The 24,789-nt window shown below is 39.4% G+C and overlaps 1 protein-coding gene across 1 annotated transcript in view; it reads left to right on the top strand.

Annotated features, from left to right (window-relative positions):
* Nucleotides 1–24,789, top strand: part of LOC146003881 (homeobox protein engrailed-2a-like) — a 63,759-nt gene that overhangs the window by 26,692 nt on the left and 12,278 nt on the right. Inside the window, exon 2 of the mRNA XM_083142343.1 lies at nt 18,846–19,205. Coding sequence (XP_082998469.1) covers nt 18,846–19,165 — 320 coding nt within the window. The 3' untranslated portion in view covers nt 19,166–19,205. The remainder of the gene's footprint in view (nt 1–18,845; nt 19,206–24,789) is intronic.

Below are 24,789 nucleotides of genomic sequence, written 5' to 3'. Positions count from 1 at the left end.
CAGCAATTTAGAGTCTCCCGTTTTTCAGGTTACAGCACGAATGCTTGTTTTTTTTCTCCCTTCCTCCCTTTCTGCCCCGTAATTGAGTTTAATTTGTGCCGCAGTGCCGAGAGGGGGGCAGGGAAATGGCGACCGGGGTTGCGTTTGAGGTGAAATTTCAACAAGAAGGTTTTAGGAGGCTATCTTGGCTTCTCTTTTTCTCTTTTTTTGGCAATAAAGCGACGTCCAGCGGTTGACCACGGTGGGTCAAGAGCGAGTCGTAGGCGGTCAACTAATGGACAGCACTAATATGCGGACTCCCTTGGTTCGCGAACTTTGCCACAATTTCGCGTGTCTCGCATTTTTTCCCCCCTCACTTTGCCGCCCTCTTATCCGCTCTGTCGCTATGCGGATGTTGGAAAGAATGCGGAGGACGCAGCGCCACTGGTAAAGATGCATTAGGACGGGGGCCAAAGCAAAAGAGAGATGGGATTTTGGGGGCAAAAGGGGATGACCCAAAGCGTTTTTCATATAACTTTGGAAACTATAGGAATTTTTTTTGGAAGTCGCTGAGTGACTGAGTGACGGCTACATTGCCCTAAAAGTAGCACAGTTACTGTTACAGTTACCCATTTGACAAAGTAACTTAGGTACAGTCACCAGCAATAAAAGTGGGACACACAGATCCTGAAATAATAGCTTCCCTGCAAGGCGGCGGTAGAAGTTGCCATTAAAATCTGCTATTAAAATCCACTTATCGCCGTAGAGTTAGGCAACACACACAACGTCTTGCAGGGAAGCGAGTACTTCAGGATCTAAGTGTCCCATTTTTATTGCTGGTGATTGTACGATTACTGTTACTTTATAAAGTAGCTAAGATATTTTGACAGTTATTTATTATAGATAAGATATAACTCGTGTAACATGCTTCATTCATGAATTGCAAGCAAACCGTTCTATATTTACCCACTGATGGTGATAAAAAAAAACAGTAGTTTTCATTAACCTGATAAATTTTGGAAATATAAAAAAATATAGATGTAATAAATTCAAGGAAACCCCACCACTTGGAAATGATTCACATTTTGAAAAGTAACCCATCATAAACTTAATAGATTTGAACGTAGAAGCTGTGCAATTTCAAGGATGATTAACTGAGATTACATGCTCTTATGTTCTGGGTTTCTTAAATTTATATACGATTGGGCCGTTTATAGCGATAAAAATATAACATTTTTTCACTCAGAATTTAATTAATCACCAACTCCCCCCGTTCTTTCAGACGATTATTGGGTTCAAGATATGCATTCAATGAATACTTAGAGAAGAGGAAGAAACTGATACTCCTCTAGCTAGAGCATGGTGATGATGTCATCACGGGATCGAAAATGTATGGAGCTTGTTTACACCTCTACAATTGAAACCCCAAGGCGTTCATGTCACGGTACAATGCACAGGGAAGAGCTTTTCCCTTGTGGTGCGAATAAGAAATTTGGGAAAATAATTGAACTTGTCAATAGTATTCAGAATACAATAGAATTTTATGAACGCATAGAACAATGTACTGTTGTAAGTTTTACTTTAAGATTTCTCTCTTTTCACTGTTATTGTTATGAACGCATTTATGTTTTGTATCAACATGGTGTTGCTAAATAGTAGAAGTGCCACACACGTAAATTTGCCGTTGCGTAGAAACGAATTTTCGTTTCGTCTCCCTCTCTCTTAGCATCATGTGTTCTACCCTGCTCGAAAACCTTCGCTATTGTTGCCATATTGTCATTCCATTCCTGGACACACTCGCGCAAACATCATTGAAAACAATTGAATAGCGCTCCAGCTCGCGGTTCCCACCGTTCGGCAGGGACGGTAATGTGGCAATATAGCACGGCGTAGTGCTTGCTTCTTTTATGCAGTGCATGTTCATTGGCTAGCTAGTAACTAGTGTTGCCAACTGTAATAATGAAGCACTATTTCTGTCACGGAAGGGGAAAGACAGGTAAAGTGGCGGTGAGTTTTGTTGGATTGGAAGCACCATATTTTTATTTTATTCTAAGTATTTGACCGGTTTGACGTTGTGTGCGTGTATTGCGTGTGTGTATGTAAAAGTGTGTGTTTGCTAATGAACGTTAAATTCCATAATGCCTCCAGTTCTGTCGAAGTTGAAATCAAAAACCTTGCATAGCCAAGCTCAGGAAATTCTAAGCAACGTGCACGCGTTCATGAAGGAGGAAGCCAGTCATGGTGTTAGCATCCCAATAAAGCATTTTGGCAAGAGAGCAGCGGCTGCGACTGGAGTTCCTGAAAGAACAATCAGGGCTATCATGAACGAAAGACAATCTCTTGAGATCGTATGAAGAAGTCTTCTTTGCAGCATTTTTGGTAATTTTACTTATGTGTTACTTGCATCGCCCAGAGCGGCAAAATTTGAAGAGAAGAAAAAAATAAGCCTATTGAAAACTGTGATCGAGCGAGATATTCTTTTGCGCTGAATAGTATTGAAATAGCATAAGAAGTCTCATTATTTATTTTATATTTTGATGTTTTAGTTAGGAATATATTGATTTTCAATTTTCCGTTGCTGCGTAATGACCGGTGGGGGGGGGGGGGGGTCGAAATAGAGCAGCATCTGCCGCCACCTCCCAGGGAGGCAAAATGACTAGCGCCGGCCCTGGTTCATAACAAAAGAAAAAGCCGCGCAGCTTATCGTCTAGTGGCAGTATATGTACTTGTTATTGTTGTGGAAGCCGGCATCCTTTGTAAATGTACAACAAAGGCAACCGACTGTCGCCGATCTCAGAGAGGAAATAATAATACTGCTTCAGGAGGAGTGTTATGGTACAATTGTAGCGGTTTAACACGTTGGCATGTTATTATCTGCCGTTGCAGTTCCATACCAGTGTATACGGGTTTTGGGAGTGAAAAGTTAGAACGCCACCAGTGCATTAATGCAATGAAAAATAATATATATATTTTTTAATTTTGCTTGAAATCACTCAAATAAGGAATCGTATGAAGAAGTCTTCTTTGCAGCATTTTTGGTAATTTTACTTATGTGTTAGTTCATATTTTGCGAATTTTTAGTCCATATATATGTAGCTACATGCAAAGCCACTTGTTAGTACATATTAATCCTAGTCCTGGTATAATGCATGACGTTTAAAACTCAACGTTAGATAGACCTGAATTCTCTAATTTTATTGTTGTACTAACAGCTGTGCATCGGCGCACTGCAGCGATTTTTCTATCTGCTCCATTAGCAACACTGCTTCTTTAGTTGTTTCGCGCATCGCACGGCAGAAATATCTGCGCTGGACTCTAATAATATTGAAAAGTAGCTTTAACTTTGTATTTTGTCATGTTTGTCGTTGCTTAGATTCCCATTCTTCGATATGCGTTTAACATTTCCAATAATCAAGCATGAAAATGTACAAATGTCAACGAAAAGCACAAATATGGATAATGGAAGAGCGCAGGGCTCTGCATCGAAACTAGATGCTTTCCTAATTGTTAGTGAACTTGATGAAAAGGAATGAAGTCTTCTTTCCTTACATCAAGTTAGCTTTTGGGCTCACATTGTTATAAAACGCTCACATGTCACTGAAGAGTGTTGTTATTCCTTTTCATTGGGCATCAAACTTGTGCAGCCACGAAGACGAACAAAAGATTGAAGCATACAGAAACTGCAGGCCTCCTGGTGCCTCAGGAAATGTGCTTAATCTACGAAAACTGAACACCACTGAAGGAAAAGCAACGTGGTTATAAAACTGTGCGCCCAACCATCAGCCTCTATTGTTTGCTCTATACAAGAATTCCCCCATTGTGGTTAAATTAAGTGAATGATATAGAAATACAAACGAAATTATCAGCCGTCCATTCTTCTGTGTAATGAAAGGAATGGTTGGGCTACTAATAGAAATAACTTTACACGACCCTTTTCGCTTTAATTGCACATGCTATCCATCCAAACTTCTTGTTTATGAACATGGACCCATTGTGTGCACGAACTTGTGTTCTGTGGCAATAAGTTTCTTTCTTCTTTTTTGTACAGCGTTGTATTTCATTATGAACAAATTAAGTCCCAGCCAATTGCGATATCGTTTCAAGAATGTGCCCCGTGTATCGAAGCCTGCGGCATGCCGTTCCCCGTGCATTGTTATAGTTGATGGAATCGCCATTGTAATATTTATGGTTGTCTCGTGCCCGTATATACTCTTATTATTTCTTCTTTCTTGCGCTCACTTCCTTGCTACTACTGCCACGCACCTGGCGGCCGCTTCGGGAAATACGAACGACACAGCTCGCTCTCTATCTCTCTCGTGGACAATATAAAATCCGATTTCATTGTGACGTCAGGTAGTACAATTCGCAACTTATCAGCCTTTTGTTGGTTCCCTGTAGGGCTTGAAGGGTGGTTTCTGAGTTATATCTCTGCGGCATGCAACGAAGCAAGCGAAAACAATGTTGCCACTGTCTTAATAATTATATTGTGGCCAGTTAATGCGTTTCAGTCGGTTCTTTGATTGGAAATAAACGTTTCCTTATCACGTTTGGAGCTACGTTTCGCTAGATTTAGACACATGCACAAGAGTAGAGAGATGCATGTAAAGCATATTCACATCGGATATTCGTAAATGACTTGTTTGTTACGTCTTCGAACTAGAAAGTTTCCCATCATCCCTTGCGTCCAGAAGTTGGGTCCGGCCAGCTTATCAGATTAAATATGCGTGTATATATTCACTGTTGCCAACGTGGAAGTTTTTGACCTTTAGTTAACTTCTAAAATTACCGGCTTTCGTGGCGGAGTGGTTATCACAGCGCGCTACAACATCAGGGGTAAAGGGTTCGAACCCCGGCCTGGGCATCGGAGTTCCCTTCATCAATTTCATCATGTCATCACTCATCCTCATCGTCGCGATTAGCCAAAAGTAGTAGAAAGGCGACGCTAAGTAACAAAAATCTAAATGAAATCAAAATAAAAAAAATACTTGTAAAGATGAAGAATCGCTAAAAAAATATGTGCTTCAAGGGCGTGCCAGTAAGTAATTTCGCGGTGTTTGCTATTTGAATATTGCCAATTTAACACATCCACTGCATTGGCACGGGTCTTACTTCACGGGAAACCCACAGAACTCTTTTCAATGTAAAGAATATGTATTTCTAAGATTTACACATTTCATTGAACTGTATTGTACTTAATCTTCTACAGTTTCTTACGTTTGAACATTTGGGTCTCCCCAATAGTGTAATAGCTTACGTCTCTTTGTAAGTAAGGGGTCCCAGGTTCGAGTACTGATGAAGTCACATTTCATAGTGGTTCCAATCTCACTTTAAACTATAGGTCGTGGCTCTATTACCCGACCTGAGCATAAAGTGGACTTTAAAAAGGTGAGGAATCAGTTTTTAAATGCTTGAAATAGCAAATGGTGATTATAGACGATATATTTGTTTTGTTGCACTTTTGTGTAAAACCAGAAATTTGCATTAAATGCTTTAACGATGATCAGGGTGGGTCTGTGCCCTCTACAACTCCCTTTTAACGCCATTCCTGAAACGAACTTCACTATCCCTACTTTCTCCATAGGGCACAGATATATTTTGGCGCCTCATCGTAAGGTGATTTTTAGATCAACTATTAGGTTCCATTTAGCTCTTTTCTACTGGTCCCATTTGGCAACACTGCTTGGTATTGTGCTTTGTGCGATAGGCCTACACTACAGTACATGTAGTTCGCTCGAAACGTTTCGAGATGTTGTCTGCAGATTAAGTGAATTGTATCCACAGCAGTCAAACTATGACGTCTCTGTTGTAATTACCAACCCACATGAAGAAGGTTTATCAGAGAGGGAAACAATTTGTCTCCGTGACAGGTGAAAAAGAGCATCGGGAAGGGCTCGGAAAGAGTGAGAATCACATGAGCTAAACGTCTTTATACTTCATCTTTACACACACACAACAAAACGTATGCGTTCAGCGAAGATATGGATGTAATTGAGTACCTGTGTACTGGGACAAGTCGGAGTCGCATGCCATTTTGTCAATACCAGCGGCGAAAGTGCTTTTCATTTCCTCTTTATAGTAGGCCACAACCCACAATGTTCTTACTTCTCATTTTCCGTCAATAGCATGGCATTTCCTCACGCCTTCATAGCCGTTAACATGCATTTGTCGTCTACGAGGTATTATCAAAAAGTTCCCGGAATGGCGCTGACGAGAAGGATGGTGCTCCTCCTTCACATGGCCCGCGACAACTTTGCGGAACATGATAGCAAGTGAGGTGATTAAGGTTGTGTCTCAGTCATGAGGGAGTGTTTGCCGATATATCCCCCTGATTCAGTTGGCCTCTATACTCACCTGATCTGACACCTGCAGACTTGTGGTTTTTCTTGGAAATCGCAGAATGATTCAAGGGAATAGAACAATTCATGCGGGAGCTATATATAGGTAATAACATAAATAATGCTACAGAGGCCACCAGTTTCATTATTTATTTCTGAGTCTCTCTATCCCCCTCTCCTACTGCAAAATTACCTTAATTTATTTTTATGTATAGATATAGTAATGATTCACTGTATTCATCAGGGAGTACTCTAAAGTGTCTGACCTGGCAATAACTCTATTTATCCCTAGCCGGAACTGTTATTTGTAAAAATCTCGTCGTCTTTTAATGAATATGAGAAATGAAACAAATTGATGTTAAAGAACCAATGTTCTAGCACCCGTCAAGTATTTTCTACTATTGTGCTGGCAACATTGTTGACGTTCATGGCTTGTCTATTTCTAAACCGTGAGCTTAACTCATTCCGTGATTCCACCACCATGGAAAGGAGGAAAAAAACATCTTTCCTTATTCTGTGGCTTGCTTTGTTAAGTATTCTCAACACGATCTCCAGATACAATTCAATTCATATAGATCATCGTTGGGTGATAAGTTCGGTCACGCCACCAGGAGGCAGCACGGCCGCTAATTTACGCTAGTGCACATTATCCCTTTCCACTGCCAAGCGAGCTGGGACGGTCCCGGTTGGGATCATTGCATTGAGGTTGGAATAATTCTAAAACTTTTGATAGGCCTATGTTTTTCCAAAAACTAATAGTACTGCATAAAATGAACCTAGTATAATTTATTAATACCATATAATAATAATAATAATAATAAAATGATACAGAATGGCTTGATTTGGAGGTAATCTTGAAGCATTTCATATCAGGAGGACCAAGTATGCTTAGATGTATGTGTGATATAATGATGATTAATAAACTTGATAACAAAAAATATCTCTTCATGTGGAACAAATTGCAATTTTTAGATTTAATGAAAATCTCAGTACAGCACAAGCCATTTTAAACCGAAAAGAAACAATACTAAAACAGTATACAAGATAGTGTTCAACAAAATAGAACAGTACTAAAATTAGATTCCATTATTTATGCACAATTTTTGTAGGTTGGTGATAAAAGACGAATAACACCTGAAGATATCTCTGTGGTTTGACATATTTTTGTACGGATTCGGTAGCCTATGGAATAAAGAACGTCGTATGAATGAGAGTCTGGGAGTTGCAGTGAGGAAAGTTTCTTTCGGGTAATATGTGTTACTAACAATTTGAAAGTGGTCATTTTAAAATTTTTACTACTATCGCTTGTCAACAAGCGATTTTTATCAAACGAAGACTTAACCCCATCCATTTTGTCTCAAAGGCATGAGATTCTTGATATAGACGTTTTACACGATTCGTTTCATCCAAAATTTGAAAATTATTGTGGAATTCAACATTGCACTACATTTTATCCGTTCTCCTGATGATACTGTATTTGGCTTCTCTACAGTATTAGTGATTAAAGAGAACCAGACGTCACGTTTTAACCAGGGAAATACAAGACACTATACATGTTAATCTAATGAAAATGATTCATACCAGTCTTTGCAAACTTCGGTGTTGCAGGGCACAGGCGCAGATCAAGTGAATATTTCACATACGTTTAATCGGGGCACAACTACCTAGCTAGGTAATCGTAAAATGCCTATTTGGTTGTGGTGTCTGCCAATCCTGCTTCCGTAATCGAACCTAGCTCTATCACGTTGAAGTCAAGCTCCTTAGGGGAGATTTCAGTCTTGAATGTTGAATTGTGTTTTTTTTACTTCGCAACGCACTCATGTCGATGAGATGAATGATAATTGGCTGAAGATGATGAAGTAACACGCATGTGCCAGGCCGCCTCTCAAACCTGATACCTGAGCATACAACTCAACATCTATAGTGTCATTTCCTTCACAGGCTATGTATCTCTTCCACTTTTTCGTCACGACAAACGTACACATGCATTACCCCGGAAGCTGATATCACCGAATCCGTAGTTCCAACGCTTTCACATTTAAATCGACGGATCACGGGTTCGACACCCGGGGCTTCCCATCCTACTTTAAACTGTAGATCCAGTCCCAATTAGGCTATCCCAACACATAGTGGCCTTCAAACTAATTTTGCCGAACACAACCGAGGCGGCGAATATTGATTGGAATATTATTGGAATTACACGCAACCTGGCAGACCGAAAGCCGCAAGGAAAGATGATCTGCAGTGTTGCCACCGAACGCAGTGTTAATCCCTCCGGTTTGTTGTGCAACAAATCACCGGCAGTTGTTATTCTAATTAGAGGGGTCGATATTACGCCTGTCATCTGACTATCTGAGTGTCGGGCGTTCTGAGCGACCAGCGCCTGCTTTGGTTTTTGTGCGAGGGCTTCGATGGTGGTCCCTGCGTTCCTCGGACGAGCGACTGCGATGCTACATCCATCATTGCCTTGCTAAGGCACCCTCCCCTCCCGTCCGCAGCGAACTGATACCCTTCCCCTACTTTTTTTTTGTCCTGCCACTTCTCCCACTTCGGGTCTGCGCTAAAGCTTTGCTAACAGCTGCTGTCATTTTGGGGTAAACTTGCGGCCGGATCTTCGCCTTCACAGAAGGGGTTTTTCTCTGGGCAAATTTTAGGTTCACTGCGGTTTTTCTTCTCGCTCTGTTTTTCTACGTTGGATGTCCATGATTTGATAGATTTGAATTCGGACACGTAACTTTTCTTGACGTCGTACCCAACTACACCCTGTACCAGCTAACTGTAGACCAGGCGAACGAGAACAAGTCTCTGCGCAAGAAGTGACGCGAGACGGCTCCACCAATGAACAGTGAGATAAACGGGATTGCGTAATGGACGACTGGAGTTACCCGATTTTCCTGTTTCGCTCTGCAGCGTTGCAAACGTTTGAAAATTTATTTTCTTTTTATTTTGATTTGCTTTATTTTACTTCGGCTACTTTTGGCTAATTTGCGAAGATGGAGATGAGTGATGACATGATGAAACTGATGAATGGACATTCACAAACATCCACGCCCAGGCCGGGATTCGAACCCGGGACCTCTAGCGTCGTAGCGCGATGTGCTAAACCACAAACTCTTGAAAGCGATAATACCGTACGCACATGGCAAACGGACCGTATTTTTGTCTCCAGTTCCGTACGCTTGGTTTAAGAATTTCTTAGGGAAATATTAGGGATAAAACAGCAAGTGTAAATTGTGACAAGCCGTACATTTAGCGTACGATCAGGACCGTACGGTTGGCAACGCTGAGCTTTCACCACTCGATTTCCCCTCCTTCTCCTCTGCCACTATGCGCGGTCCTGCTCCACAGTTAACTGAGACAGGGTATAGCTTTGGTTCAGCGGACAATGTAGCGAGCTGCTAAAGCAGGATTACCGGGTTCAAATCATTTAATTTCTTATATTGGTATTTTTGTTATGTAGCGTCTCCTTTCTGCCACTTATGACTAATGTCGACAATGAGGATAAGTGATGGATGATTAGATGAAATTAATAAAGGGACACTCACCAGGAACAGGCATGCCAAGACCGGGACTCGAAGCCAGAAATTTCGGTGACGAAATTGAGACCTCACTGCTGGCAATTATCGACATTACTGTCTGTTAATGTTATTTGTATTACATAGTGATCCATAACAATATGTACATGGATGAGAAACTTACACAATAGGCACCTAGTTTAGTTAGCTTCTGGCACACCACGTTCACTTTCTTCTTTGTTAGAGTCCGTCCAACGAACTAAAGGACTCCAAATTAGCAAATGTGTCAGAGAGAAGGCGAGGTTCAACCTTAATTCTCTGATTATAATTGAATATTATATATTTTTCATGTAATAAAATAATTATAGATAATAATTTCAACTATCATGTGTACCAAAACTGACATCACAATACTAATGGGACTTTACGGTGTTTAGTACGAGTACTTATAGATATTAGAAAAGTGTCAAATACAGTAATTGATATTTTTATTTACTCATTTGCTGTACAGCTACCGGTAATAACAATGGAACACCAAGATCCTGAAATACTGGCTTCTCTGCAATGCGGTATGTGTGTTGCCTAACTCCACGGCGACGAGCAACCTTCAATAGGACGTTCCACTATCGGCAAGAGTTAGGCATCTTTTACACTTTAAGTACTAAGTTGCAGTACACAACGAAAATGATATGCAAATTTTCAAAAGTGAATGATTGTCGGTTGTCAGACAAGAGAGCCTTGTACATGGAAAAACGTCCCTCGACTTCCACCGACACAAGAGAAGCGTCTTGAAATGAACAATATCATGGAGTGCAAATTGTTTCCCTGACAAAATGTCTGATACAAAGCACAAAACCCCTTGTCCCTTGTTTTTTAACAATAATCCGTTCGGCGACAATGTATTTACTGAAGAGGGAGAAATCACATTGTTTGAGCTGAATTGTTATACGACAGCTCATATCAACAATACTGCACAGAATTTCTTTGTTTCTTCAAACACAGTCGTTCAGAACTGCGCTGAAGGCAATGAGACAAGAGTCGGGAACCTCTCTCCTTGAAAGGGCTACATTTGCATGTAAAATGCCCTTTCTTTCACCAGAATGTAGAAAAATGCATAATATGACTTTTAACAGGCCGAAAAATGACTTAAGCTGTTTAAAAATTTAAAAAAAATGACCTTTACTCCAAAAAGGGTCAAGAAATGCAAAAAAATGCCTAAACAAAGGCATCCCAATTTATTCACTTACGTGTAAAACACGTTCCTATCTACTTATGCAACGTTTCTGCCTTACCCAAAAAAAAAAAAAAAAGATGCATTTGTATCAAAATCATAGCCCTAGTTATTAGGTGATTACCTGTGGCTATACGTTCTGATGATTTCCATGCGTAAGGATGTGATATACTGGCAAAACATCTTTGCTGGAAACTTGTTATAATGGATAAATGGTTAGAGGTAGAGAAAATTCTATACATAAAAAATAGTGATTTGCCTTTAGACAGTTTCGGGTGGCCTAAGTAAAATGTGGCTTAGCTCTTGGACCATATTGGGAACCGACCGGGCCATATTAGACACTGTTTACTGCATATTAAATAATGCAAGAGCTTGGTTATTTTCGAAACTGTAATATGTGAAAATAAAATCATGAAATCGGTAATAAGTAGAGCAATACTCAAAAGTATTGTCAGCATGAGGCTATATAGGCTTACTAAGCTGCCTGTCCCTTCAGAAAAAGTGACCTACCCTAAAACCCTATCGAGTGTACAGTCACGAACACTTCTGGGCTGTAACAACCCCCTTTAAAACTAATGCGATCGTTACAATCCAGAAATAATTTCCCTGGTTGTAGAACTTCATCTGAACAGGATGAATAAAAATGGAACAGGTAGATCCTGTAATATTCGCTCTCCTGCAAGGCGTTCTGTGTGTTGCCTATGTCTGCGGCGGTGGTACAAGTTGCCATTGAAAATTAGCTATGTCAATTCACTTATCGCCGTAGAGTTAGGCAACGCGCATAACGCCTTCCAGGAAAGCGAATATTTCAGGATCTACTAGTAGATGACCATTTTTTATTGTGAATGACTGTACATGCAAGTACAGGATTTGTTTTTACAATAATTAAGTGTAGTTCAATTTTGGGCTTGCATACTGTTTGGGGAAGTGGGGGACGGCTGAGAGAAGCATATGCATAACTTGAGGGGCTGTTTTGTTTTTCCATGTCAACGAGGATTCTTCGCCTCTTCTCGTAACTGTTAGCTTTATCGTTGAAGTGCTTCCTTCAACACTTCTCTTGGGCGCGGGGCTTTCCAAACAACACCTCACTTTGTGGGAACTGGAGTCGCCTGACTGGCGCGAGTGGCGGGTGGAAGCGACCAAAAAGAAACCCGCAAGCTCTTCGTCGCTCTGGCGGCTGAGACAAGCCGTATCAAGTGGCTCGGAATAAAACTCAAGTGGGAACGGGAGATGTTGTTTAAACTGTCAATGAAGAACGGAATGAAACACATCAAATAGACATTGCACTCTTGGTCTTGTAGCCTTTACTGTTATTATTAGGCTCACGGAATTTCTGTGTCTGCATTTGTAGTTTGGTTGCGTGCATATGATTGTGTGGCTGTGTGTGTGTGTGCAAGGTCGTTATTATTTTATTCGTAACGTGAAGATAAATTATGATATGATGCAATAGATGAAACACAATGTTAATATACCGAGTTGGAGTTGAGCTCGGAACATTCGGAGAGGAAATCACACTACACAGAATACTTACAGACGTCTATTAAATTAAAAAAAAGAGAAAGTGAATGAACATTGTGATACACAACTTACTTCCACGTTTCATTTTTCACGATAAGTCATCGGGAAAGTATGAGCTCCAAATGGGTTAATGGCTATTGAAAAGTGAATCCAAAACCTGATATTTTGCAGAACGAAAATGTATTTTATTTCTCCCAATAATATCGATCTGTTAAGTTACAAGACGATAGGCTACATGATGAAACTCAAGATATTTAAAAAGTAAATAAAATGTTCATATGATGAACCTAATAAGTGCATTTTGAACATGTTCTGCGAACATTGTTGTATTCCAATGAATAAAAATTGATTGATTGAGTTGTAATATAATTAAGCCTTGTTTCCATATTAAAAACACTAAGTTGCTGACCAAGGCAGTTTATTAAGAACTTTTTAGTTCTTCGTCTGAGGAAGACCCTGATACAGGGTTGAAACGTTATCTGTTAAGTGTTTTTATCTTAATGAACTGCCTTGGTCAGCAACTTAGTGTTTTTGATTTAGTTTGGTGTTTTAATCCCACTTTATGCACAGTAAGGCTAATCGGGACTGAACCTACAGTTTAATGTGGGATCCGAACCACTATGTGCCTCCACCGGGTAACGAACCCGGAATCCCTTGATTATCCAAAAAATAAATTGAAGACATTCCACACAGAAATAAATTTATGCTCAGGAAGAATGTTCAGTATGTAGTGAAGCTCTCCTTCAGACAAGAAGAAACACAGCATTATGAACCTTCGCAGTTTATTTTCTTATTTTTTAGTTTGGTATCAATGCGAGTCAGAAACCTGCCATAAAGTGCTATATACATGAAGGTTAGGGACTTATTGTGTTCGGGATGTAGATTTGAGGCTGCTAACGAAGTTGTACGAAACAATTAGTGAGTGTTTTTTTTTTTTCAAATAAGTATTTCCACGAATGATTAGACGTTAGAATTGACGAATATGTAGGGAATTAATTGAAAACATATTAAAATTAATATTAGTATTGAGAAAATCAAGGTCTTCCATGTAATGTAATCTATCAATTCTTTCTTGAATATTCAGGACGTGTACGGGGTAAGCCATGTCATTTTTGCCAGAGGCGTAAATTTACCCAACGCATTTTTCCCAGTTTAACCAAACGCACATTTTCACATGACCCGGTGTTACCGCAGTGCACGACCCTCTCCCCACGGGACTATGGAGCCCATCACGGGCAATTAGTAAGCTTTTAGAGAACATTTAGCCACCCACCAAGAGGACAGCAACGCACCCACGCCCCCTTAATGCGACGGTAACGACACCAACGGGGAGCAATAAAACTATCCACTGGCGAGAGGAACATTAGACAAATGGCAGGAACCCCTTTCGCTCGTGGGTGTCGCACCATTCAGCCGTTGCGTCTCATGATTGAACTACCAGTCCCGTCGGGGATATTAGCGGAAGCTGTTGGGGGGGGGGGGGGGTTAAACCCAGCCCTTTCTTTGGCGTTCATAACGGTGCCTTAAGTGACTCATCGGTTGTTAATTGTTGCCGGAACTTCGTGCGTTAATCATGTCGGATTTCGTCGGATGGAAGATGTTGAGCGTGCGGAAGGGTATGTCGCGTGCTAGGCCGATCGTAGCTTGTGGGTTAGTGCTTTCATGTTGGTGGGAACTTTTGAAATAGGATATTTTGATTTGTTGCTGCGACCGATAAAGTATCCTACAGGGACTGGTCGTGTCGCCACACAATTTCGTTCCTGGTGGTTCAAGGATGGACGGAACATTTTTGGGTGGGCCCTGCTTTGGCGGTCATAGTTACCAAGATACACTTCTCTTTCTGTCCTTCTGTTTTTCTCTAACTTTCAGTGCCTGTCTGTCTCTATATTTATTCCTTGCTTCTTTCCACCTCTATTTCCATCTTTCTTACCCTGTCAAACTCTTTCCGTCTTTCTCAATTTCTTTCATTCAGTCTGTCTTTGGTTTCTTTATAGCTTTCTATTTTATGCTAATCAATTTCTCTCTATTTATTCCTCTGGATATGTGAGTGATTCTTGCTCTGCTCTAAATGGTTCTGGAAATTTCTCACGTAGCGACGCCCGGAAGACCCAAAGCCATCATGAATCCCCCCGGCACCGAGCACATATTAGCTGCTCTTCCGTATAAGGTATACACTTGAGAATGAATACAAATGTGTTCAAGATGCAGCAATCTTGTTTCAGAAATATCAACTTCGAACAAAGACAATACAGTTTTTGAAGACTTTCTTTCAAAACATTTCGATAGTTCTTCTTGAGTTAAAGTCCGCGCGTTCATTATATCCCCAGCGGTTAACAAAGGGAGCGGTACTCTTTGTTAAAAGAAACACCCAAGCTGGCGGTTTTCTTTTGAAGTAGAAGCAACAAACTGGAGTAGGAAAGCGATGTTGCCAAATTGAAGAGATAAAGAGGAAAAGCAGTAGGAAATTGTAAGGAAAAAAGAAAGAGAAACAAAATTAAAGAATATGGAAAGAGAAAATAAATACAGATAAAGATTAAAAAGGAAGTGTTTAAGGGTAATATCGAAAAGGGGGGGGGAGAAATATCCAACTCTTACATATTAGGCCTTAATTCACACCGGGGTTCTGGGGGGGATTCTGAATTATACGTGTGGGGGGGCAGTATCCAACTCTAGGTCTTACATTATGGCTGGTATTTTAGTTAGAGGGGGATTGAACATTAAATTGAGGGGGTATCCAATTCTTGTGTATTACTATTGTCTTAGACTGTTGCGGAAATTCTGGTGTGGAGACTGAGAATTAATTTTTTTGGAGGAAGCAATGCTGTCTAAAACTAGCATGGAAATTTTGGTGTATTGTATTAAATTTAAAGGAGGAAATAGGAAGCTCTTGATAAAGTGTTAAACCTTAGATTGTCGAGAGATTTCTGTAGTGGAGAGAGAATTCGAACATTAAATTTTGGAGACTGTATTTAGCGATATTGGATTTAGTACACGTTTTCGACCCCAAACGTGCCAAAAGAGAAGCTGGAAAAGACAGAATATCTCGGGATCTTAAGGAAGTATTGACACCCCATTAAATTAATATTCTTGAAAGCCTGCAAAGAAATGGGTGTAAACATTTTCTTGCTTGCTTCACTCTCAACCATGTGTTGCGAGAATGTGTGTTTGGCGCTTTACTGAGGTGAATGTGAAGTTTCATACTATAGCTGCATTACAACACACGAGCGATATTCTCGATATTCATTAATAACATCACTTCTTAAAATATAATGCTTAGTGTTGGTATACTGCTTAATGTAAAGCAGGTGCATCATTTGGGACAAAAATATATCGAATCCGTATTTCTAACTTGTCACAGGAAAATTTTAAATTTGCACTGAAGATAAAATCCAAGTAATTATTGTTATGGATTATGGTTTGTTACTAAAATAATTATATTTACCCGAGGAAAACGGGGGGTGAGGGTGAGTTCTTTGAAAGAGGAACCCTGTTATATTATCGCCCCGAGGTTAAGAATTTCTAGCTAGGGTTCTGTAATGTCTCTTGAAACAAATTGAATCTGCCATACGGCTGGAGCATATTACGTATTTGGTTTGCCAAGGTTGAATTATTCTATCTTTATATTAAGTTGTGTAACAATTTGTGTTAAATACTCAAATTGAGTTTTATAAACACACTCAAAAATACTATTTATATGCATATTTACATATTTTAATTTACTACATTTAACCAATCAATGTGCCAGCTTTAAGTTTTTTCGAAAATCGAACAATCAAAAAATATGGACAATGTAACATGGTATTTCATTCAAATAGACATCAACTATTACACATTCATCCAAACTATTTTCGGGGGTTTATGAACGATTTTAGGGGTGGTCTTGAGTGATGGGCACCCCTGTATAGGGAATAATGGCAGATCAAGTATAGTGTTCTGTAAAGCTAAGAAAAAAGTTACTTTCGGTAGACACACTGTCGTAATTAAATACTTTGTGGGGATTACGATATGGTTTGAGGGCGCGAATGATGTTTTTTGGGGGGGGGCACATGATATAATCTGGGGGAACTCATGACATGATTTTGGGGGGGAATGCGCCATTGGCTTTGAGGGGTGGTGGGCACCTCTGCTCTCCATGAAGGAAATAATATCCAGCAGTTTTGTCTTCATACTTAGGATTTTCACTAGCAGCCGTGAGTGATAACTTGCATTATGCAAAGTCTAAGGAAAAAACTAAAACACAACACTATAACAAAGCAACAAAACAGCACCATAACACAACACAACTATTATAATTTAAAAGAATCAACCCCGCACGTGGTTATGGAGCAAAAATAACGAGAGGCGCCTTGCAACTACAAGAAATGTAAGTAAAGAAAATGTGGCAACAACGTCTGAGTGCACGCGCTTATCGGGAGCGGCTTGGCTATTGTTTGCTATTGTTGTCAGTGTTAAGTTTTATAAAAGGGTTGCCGATGGGGACATAATAAATGCGCGGACTTTAGAAGACTTAACATACGTATTTGTTTATCATCATCGCGACAACAATGCCACCAAACCCGTGTAGTTTGTTTCCTCATTCAATATTAAACCTTTAAGATGTACAAAGAATTTATGACTCGTATATTTTCTGGAATTCCTCGCCGAACAGGACCATGAACAGGTTAATCACGGCGATGGGGGTGAACGATGTAAAATAGACGATGGAACGTCCATGACTTGAAACACTCTAAACCAGAACCTCAACGTCCTCGGCCACTAGGTCGATCGTAATTGAATTAATGAACGTATCAGCAACACTGCACGGCGTGCATGTAGCTACTGTACTATAGTTATAGCGAACATAGCCATTGTTAGGTTTTAAAACATCTTCACGTTCTATTTCAAGATCTATATTCCATATCGTCATTGTATACGTTAGGTATGTGTAGTTTCGACTTTTAATGGCATGTGCGTTCGGAGAAAACACATATCAGGGTGCATTCTCGCAGGTTATGTTATCGCTTCGCAAGAAGCAGTGACGTCAGTGCACTAGAATGGCGCCCTGCAGCCATTCGTAAGTTACGGCCGAAAGGAGAAGCTCGGTCAGCTTTCGGGGACTTCGTGGGTGGCAGAGAAGTATGCGGTGTCTCAAATGCCCAGATATGTGCGATGGCTTTGACACCGATCGGCCGACTTGCTTAAACTACTTCCGAAAGATTTATGGAAATCTTAAAAAGGCTCAATGGTTTGGCGACAACTACACCATTGTGTATGACGTCATGTCCTAACGACACCAAATTACTTTGCCTGGGCAGAGTTGGAGCTTAGTGATGAATAGAGTACTTTCTTTATTTCAGTTCCAACTTTCCCTCAAGTATCTCTTAATTCTTTATTTCACATTATGGTCTGTTTTATTTCGTGTACAAAGTCCTTGTGATTACAGCATCAGATAATACGTATAAAATAAATTCGAACCGATTTAGTGTTGTTCATTTTATGATTATCTTCTTTTCAGTCTTCTTTTCAAAATTTAAGTCCATATTAAAAAGTACGTTAAAATCTCAGTACCGATTTCCCGTTTATTATTCTAATGACACTTGATAAAAGCGAAAATAAATTATTAATTCTTTTCAAAAATTTTTACTAGCTTAGCTCGCGAATAATTAATATATTTTTGGTAAATAAGTATGTATATACAACATTTTCATAACATTCAATTAGAAATCATTATTAAAAATTATGTGTAAATAATATAATTGTGAAATATACGGTAATTATGAATTATATTTTAAAATATACTATACGAAGTTTGACAAATGGATCACAGAACATGGATTTATTAATTTTATTTCTTTGTAATTCCTACAAGATACTGCACTGTTCAACTTTATTTTGTAAATCAATGAGAAAAGCATGCACTGGAAATTCAAATCAACCCCCTTCTCTCCCTCTCTCTCTCTCTCTCCATCCTACAGACTTCCCACCCAATATAATGACTTCCAATCAAGTGATGATACTAACCCACCCCCCCACCCCGAGTTCTTTACTACTTTCATTAGAAAATTTTGATTTTATTGAAATTTCGGGAGGGGCTGTAACCCCGTAAGCTCCCCTTACGTTCGCCATTGCCTCGTAGTATACCCTTCAGTCATCCATCAGAGTAAAAAAGGGTCTCATTTTTTTACGATTTCGGTGCAAAACGACCACGATGTGTTGTATCTGAAATTTCCTAAAAAAAATACATACAAATAAGCATATTTAATCGATTCTCTTTCCTGTCATTTCTAGGTCCACGGTCGAGGCGAATGAAGAAGAAGGAGAAGAAACCAGACGAGAAGAGGCCGCGGACGGCGTTCACTCAGGAGCAGCTGGCCAGACTGAAGAAGGAGTTCGAGGAGAACAGGTACCTGACCGAGAAGCGAAGGCAGGACCTCGCTCGAGATCTCAACCTCCACGAGAACCAGATCAAGATCTGGTTCCAGAACAAGCGAGCCAAGATCAAGAAGGCGACCGGCCAGAAGGGAGGGCTCGCCCTGCAGCTCATGGCGCAAGGGCTGTACAACCACAGCACCGTGCCGGTCGACGAAGAAGACATGGAGCAAAATTGAAGATAGATCCCGACCGCCGATCAAGACTTCACGTTAGGAGGTAAGTTGAGGTTACAAGCATTCGTCCACGCACCGAAGTGACAAACGTCAGCAAAAATTGAAATTTGCATTCTCTGGCACTGACGTCACGAGAAACTGCAGTGTATTTATGCGAGGGTAGAGCGGGGCCACTCCGCCCATTTCAAATTTAAGGCATTATAAGGAAAAAAATTGAGTTATTGTAAAGATCAAAGAGCAAAACACACCTTATTATTCCCTTCAAGCATACAAATACTGATTTTAAAAATATCTTACAATGTACGGCTTTCTTTAAACAAAACATAAGGTGATGCAAAATGAGCGGGGCTATTTCGCTCAAAATGTTTCATGATTTGTATTACAAACATTTACCACAAATGAAGTTGTTCCTGCCAACAGCACCAACACACACCTCGTGAAACCATGTTCCACATTTTTCACACTTTATCCAGCCACCCTTTGATGTTGATTTCGTAGAATAATACATCACTCCACAGAATCCGCATGGTGCATCTTCCTCGTCAACGTCTTCGAGTTGGATTGGCAGTACCTCGTCACTTGACTCACTGTTCCCTCGACGCTGTTTAGTAGGCCTAATAGACGAGATGTCACTATTTCTCTTCATAAAACCTGTAAACCAATCCTTGCCAGCAGATTTTGATTCACTACTCCAAGGATGGTTTATATCCTTCATAGTGGCATATACATATGCTTCCCTTCGCATATGGTCCGGTGTGCACCCAAAACCTCTTGCAGCCAAGTTCTTTAACATGGAAACAAAATCCTTCTCTTCCTCCAAACTGAAAACTGTGGGGTGGCCAACTGATGTAGACACTACTTTTTCTCCTAATGCTTCCTGACGTTTATGTAAATAAACACGATCCTCCAGTGTTGAATAAGGCACTCTGAAAAGACCTGCTGCTCCTCTCATACTTACATTATCATTTAGTACACTGGAAATGGCTCGATTCATACCTTCCTCCGTCCATTTTTTGCCCGGACCTTTACTTTTGTACGTCCGTACCATCTGAAATGCAAGAACGAAACACTATGTTTAGTTATATGAAGTAATATAATTATTAATATCAAAAAATTTTGACTTTTCATATGGGCGGAAATAGCCCCTCTTTTCGCGGGCGGAATATCCCCAAATACAGTAATTTGTAATCGCGCGCCGTGTGAGGACTGTGGATAAAGAAACGCGCCATCTCTTGTGCATGGATATACACTAACGTACATTTTACCAAGAGAATGATTTTCACGGGAATATATCAATATTTGCAGATGCTAGCTTCTAAGTTATAAGAAGCATGTTTTTATGAAGGGTAGCAACACGTACCTAACCAATATATTCTCCTGGTTTTCTTGAAACAGGAATCGGATAGCCGGAACCAAACAATGGATGTTGTCGCACATGCACCAAGCTTCCGACTGAAAGCGGGGCTGCGCATAGCGTTTGCGCAGTAACACTGTCCTCTTATTTCGGGAGGAAATGCCCCGTGGGCGGAATAGCCCCGCTCTACCCTAAGAGAACTAAAATAAGTTAAACCTTAGGCAAACGACAGATGGGAGATTTGGCAAAGCTTCTTTCATTTTGTCAGGTCAAACTTTCGCACACAAATCTAATATCGATGGCTGTTTAGTTCCTGTTATCCAAGTTTGTTTAATCAGAGGTAGTGAACCATTACTGATTGAACATATATCGTCGCAATGGAGAGGCACTGGATTTTGAAACATATCAGTAAGAGAACAACATGCTAGATACTCGTGAAGTTCAAAGGTTCTTAGGTGTAGTAGCAATATAGAAAGCCAATATACGCAATCATTACAACATATTTGGAAGAGTTATTGTTTTTTGCCAACGTATTCATACTTTCTGTTGGTGGTGCTAGTGATCTTGCACTTTAGCATTCTGGAAGTAAGCGACATCCTATAAAATTTTAGAGCCTCGTCAATTTCTAGTGGTTGTTATATTCTGACAATGTGACGCAATGTGGAATATATAGTACTGTAGTTTGACTCTTCAGGAATAGTCAAAATCTCGGTTTCATGACGACGGAGGTTCTTGATTTTCCGATGAATAATGATATACTTTTCAGTGCAGTTCAAAAATGTATTGTAAAATTTGAATGAGGAACTGAATATCTCGAAATGTAATAATTGTATAGATGCATACTATATAACTATTATATAGGCAAGATCAACACCTAGGAAATAAAGTGGACAACTTCTTTACAATACGGATGATGGATTTAGTATAAACAGGCCAATAATCGTAGCAGACACCTGGCATTTGTCAGTCTGTTCTGCGGCTTAACTTAGCAGGGAATCTTTGAGAAAATAGTGGTACAGCGAAATGTACATAAAATATATTTAAAAGCCATTTAATAAGTGTGAATTCCAGAATTTATTTCCCTTCGTCACATGTGCAGAGCTTTCTTACTTGTGACCACTATATCTCTCGTCTAAATCAACATGAACAATCAGACAAATGAATTTTTCAAGTATATCGTAAGAAATAATGTATTAATTAGATCTGCTTCAGAGTGGACATGTTTAAATCTCTTTGTATTTTAGTACCCGCATATTAGAATGTTTCTAATAAATATTCAGGTAGTTTCACGTGAATAGCAATAAGGTTGTTATTCGTAGCTAAATAATAGACAATTGTATTGTACTAACATGATATGACTGACATTTCTTATTAAGCTTTCATAAATATGCTGTTTAAAACGTATGTAACCCAGCCAATGGCCGTTGCATGTTTACTAGGGCATTACGCTGATATTGCAAAGGAAAGGGTATATTTAACTTCTTCATGCTACTTCACATCACGCAAGATATGGACTATATATTACTAATTCTGTCCGGTAACACGACATTTTCCATCCTTTGAAAATAAAATGTTTATAATTGAACACGTGTAAAGAGTTTTCGAGTAAAATCTCGTAGGCGGTCTTCAAGCCTTCCTTCAGTCATGAGTTCTTGTATCAACTTCTTACATACTGAGTTCTCTGGCATTCGATAATTGGGTCCCAGCCATTTCAGTCTTGCCATTTTGATTTCTTTCCCTATTTCTGCATGTTAAAAAAGCTCGTGCAATACTCACATACTGGGCTATGACTTGAACTTAACCGTCTATTTTTATTCTCACATACTTGTGTACTGGACTGGGAACCTCTTCTCATAAAGAAGTCATTTCTTTACACTGGTTTCCATTGGAACAAGTTTCATAATAAGAAAGGAGTCAAAACAACTGACGGCTAATTTTAGAACAGTTAACGAAAGAATAAATGCATTATGAATACAAGGGAACATTTCCAATTATAGTTTGATAACCTCCCATGAACCAGCAGAGGAAAGATCCGAGGAAGAAAATAATATATTTTATGATGAAAGAAACATACGGTATGTGCCCTAAATTTGACTTTCGACCGTTTCCTCTGTTTGCAACATACTCATTTAATTAATAATTTTATCAGAGCCGTCGTCGCGTTTGTTATCTCATGATAGTGATTATTTTTTACAAAATTCCCTGCCAACAATAAATGGTAACAATGATGGTGGACTCTAATAAATAATTTAAATAAGATTTGTAATGAACTAATTGTAGAAATATTGGACGTGTTGCTGTATCTGACCATTGCTATGCTCAGCACTAAGTAACAATAATAAACTATTATTATATTAGTTTTTAACACACGCATGTCTTACCGACTTCACGTAGTTCAGTTTCTTAGAAGTATTCATTATAATTAGTTTCAGGTTTTAAAAAAACGTTTATTGGAACCTGTTCTCAATCATTTCCACATATCCCTTTCTTCAAATTAAATTCGTAGACACGGTACTCGAGTAAACTGTGTCACAATTCTGATTAAATATTATCGTGCTGTTTTCCTGCATAAGTGTACAGATACCTGTAAGTTAAGAACGAATATGTTCATGTGAACTGAAAAATGGAATAGCCGAAATAGCCTACACAGTCACTCTGCAAGAAATAGGTTCGTACTGTAGTTGGATTTTTGTTTTAACGTTCTTCCTTCAGATGATGAACGAAGCGATTAAGACGCAGACTTTGAAAAAGCGCGTTCAGAAATCTCTGAAAGAAAGTGGACAATTTTCCGATGACTAACCGAACAGTGCTCACCTCATAGCGTCCTGTATGTTTTTCGTCACTGGGGGCATGAATATTTATAAGACCCGTCGAGTGCTTCGTGGCTCGATTCCTGTAATTACAATCGGACTGATTATAAGGTTCCCTCGGCCAATGCTGTACTTGAGCAGCCGTTCGTGCAATTGCAGTAACCTATGTTTAGCACTTTATTATCTGTCAAATGTTCCGTGTTTTCGATTTTCTTCTTTTTTCCCCCCCTCCACCGGGTTCCTCAATTACCCCTCAGTCATTTAATGTACGGGCAAAGAGAGAGAACTGCTTTGCAGCGTGTATTTTCTTGTTTGATTTTCCATTACTTCTTTTCTTGCTTGAGCAGGAGGCGTGCTCGACGTTCAGTGGTGCCCTCTATATCCAGAAGTGATGGCGTTTCTCACATTTATTTTCTGTGTCCTGTAATTGTAGGTCGCGGCAAGGCTTTGCACACATGCACGTCCCTGCCAATTTGGGGAATGCAGCAAATCATTTAGTAGTCTACAAACTCTACCTGGCAACAGTGACGACTGATGGATATGCATTATATTTTCCCCCATTTTGTGCGCAACGTTGGACTTCCTGTTTTGATATAAGCATAGAGAGAGCTTGTTCGAAATGGTGTAACGAATGAAGATATATATATACTCCATAAAAAATCAAATAGCTACTGTTACATTGGTACAAAATTCGAAATGAGCAATATATCTATAGACGTGAACATAATGATGCACAAAATGTAAATGTCAGTAAATCTATTTGGAACACCCAATCTGTATGATCCTTGAATGTTCCACAGCACGCTTATAGAGATATAAAACATGATAATTTACATATGCTTGTAACAAAGCATAACTCTTGTATACGTTTATATTTAGTTTTGTAAATCTGGGGTATAGACAAGGGCTCCAATGTAAATATTTTTAAACGCAAAAAATGTAGGCTGCGGTTTTTGTTGTAGGTTAGCCTACTTGAAGTACAATATTTAAAATTTTAATTTTTTGTACAGATTTATTTCTGCAAGATACACTTACTAATGAATTTGCGCGAGTACTGTAGTAAAATACGTTGTTTATATAGTACGTACATGTTTTTAGTATATGAAACTCTCTGTGCTAACTTTTTTACCCTTTTTGCACTTAGATTACACAGATGTAGAGTAAATTCTTTTATGCCATTACAGTACAAATATGCAACCAATCATGGTGTTTCATTTTTACTTTTGGAATGAGAGAATCACCTTTAATGATAAGAACAGATAGTAGAAATGGCCGTAAAGCACAAGACTTCCAAATGAAAGTAGAAGAAATAAAGGAACTGTAAACAAATACTTGTTAGTGCAGTGTTATCATGTTTCCCGTTTTCAGATGTCACATTGACAGTGTGTGTAGATTCAGTTCTCTCACTTTCCAATTTTTTAAAAATTTGTTTCATTCAATTGGTTGTTTCTAAATGCTAGAAC

This window comes from Lepisma saccharinum, chromosome 1 (genome assembly GCF_977018435.1).
Source record: "Lepisma saccharinum chromosome 1, izLepSacc3.1, whole genome shotgun sequence".
NCBI lineage: Eukaryota > Metazoa > Arthropoda > Insecta > Zygentoma > Lepismatidae > Lepisma > Lepisma saccharinum.
The sequence above is the reverse complement of the archived record's forward strand: the minus strand, read 5'-3'. Positions and strand labels throughout refer to the sequence as shown.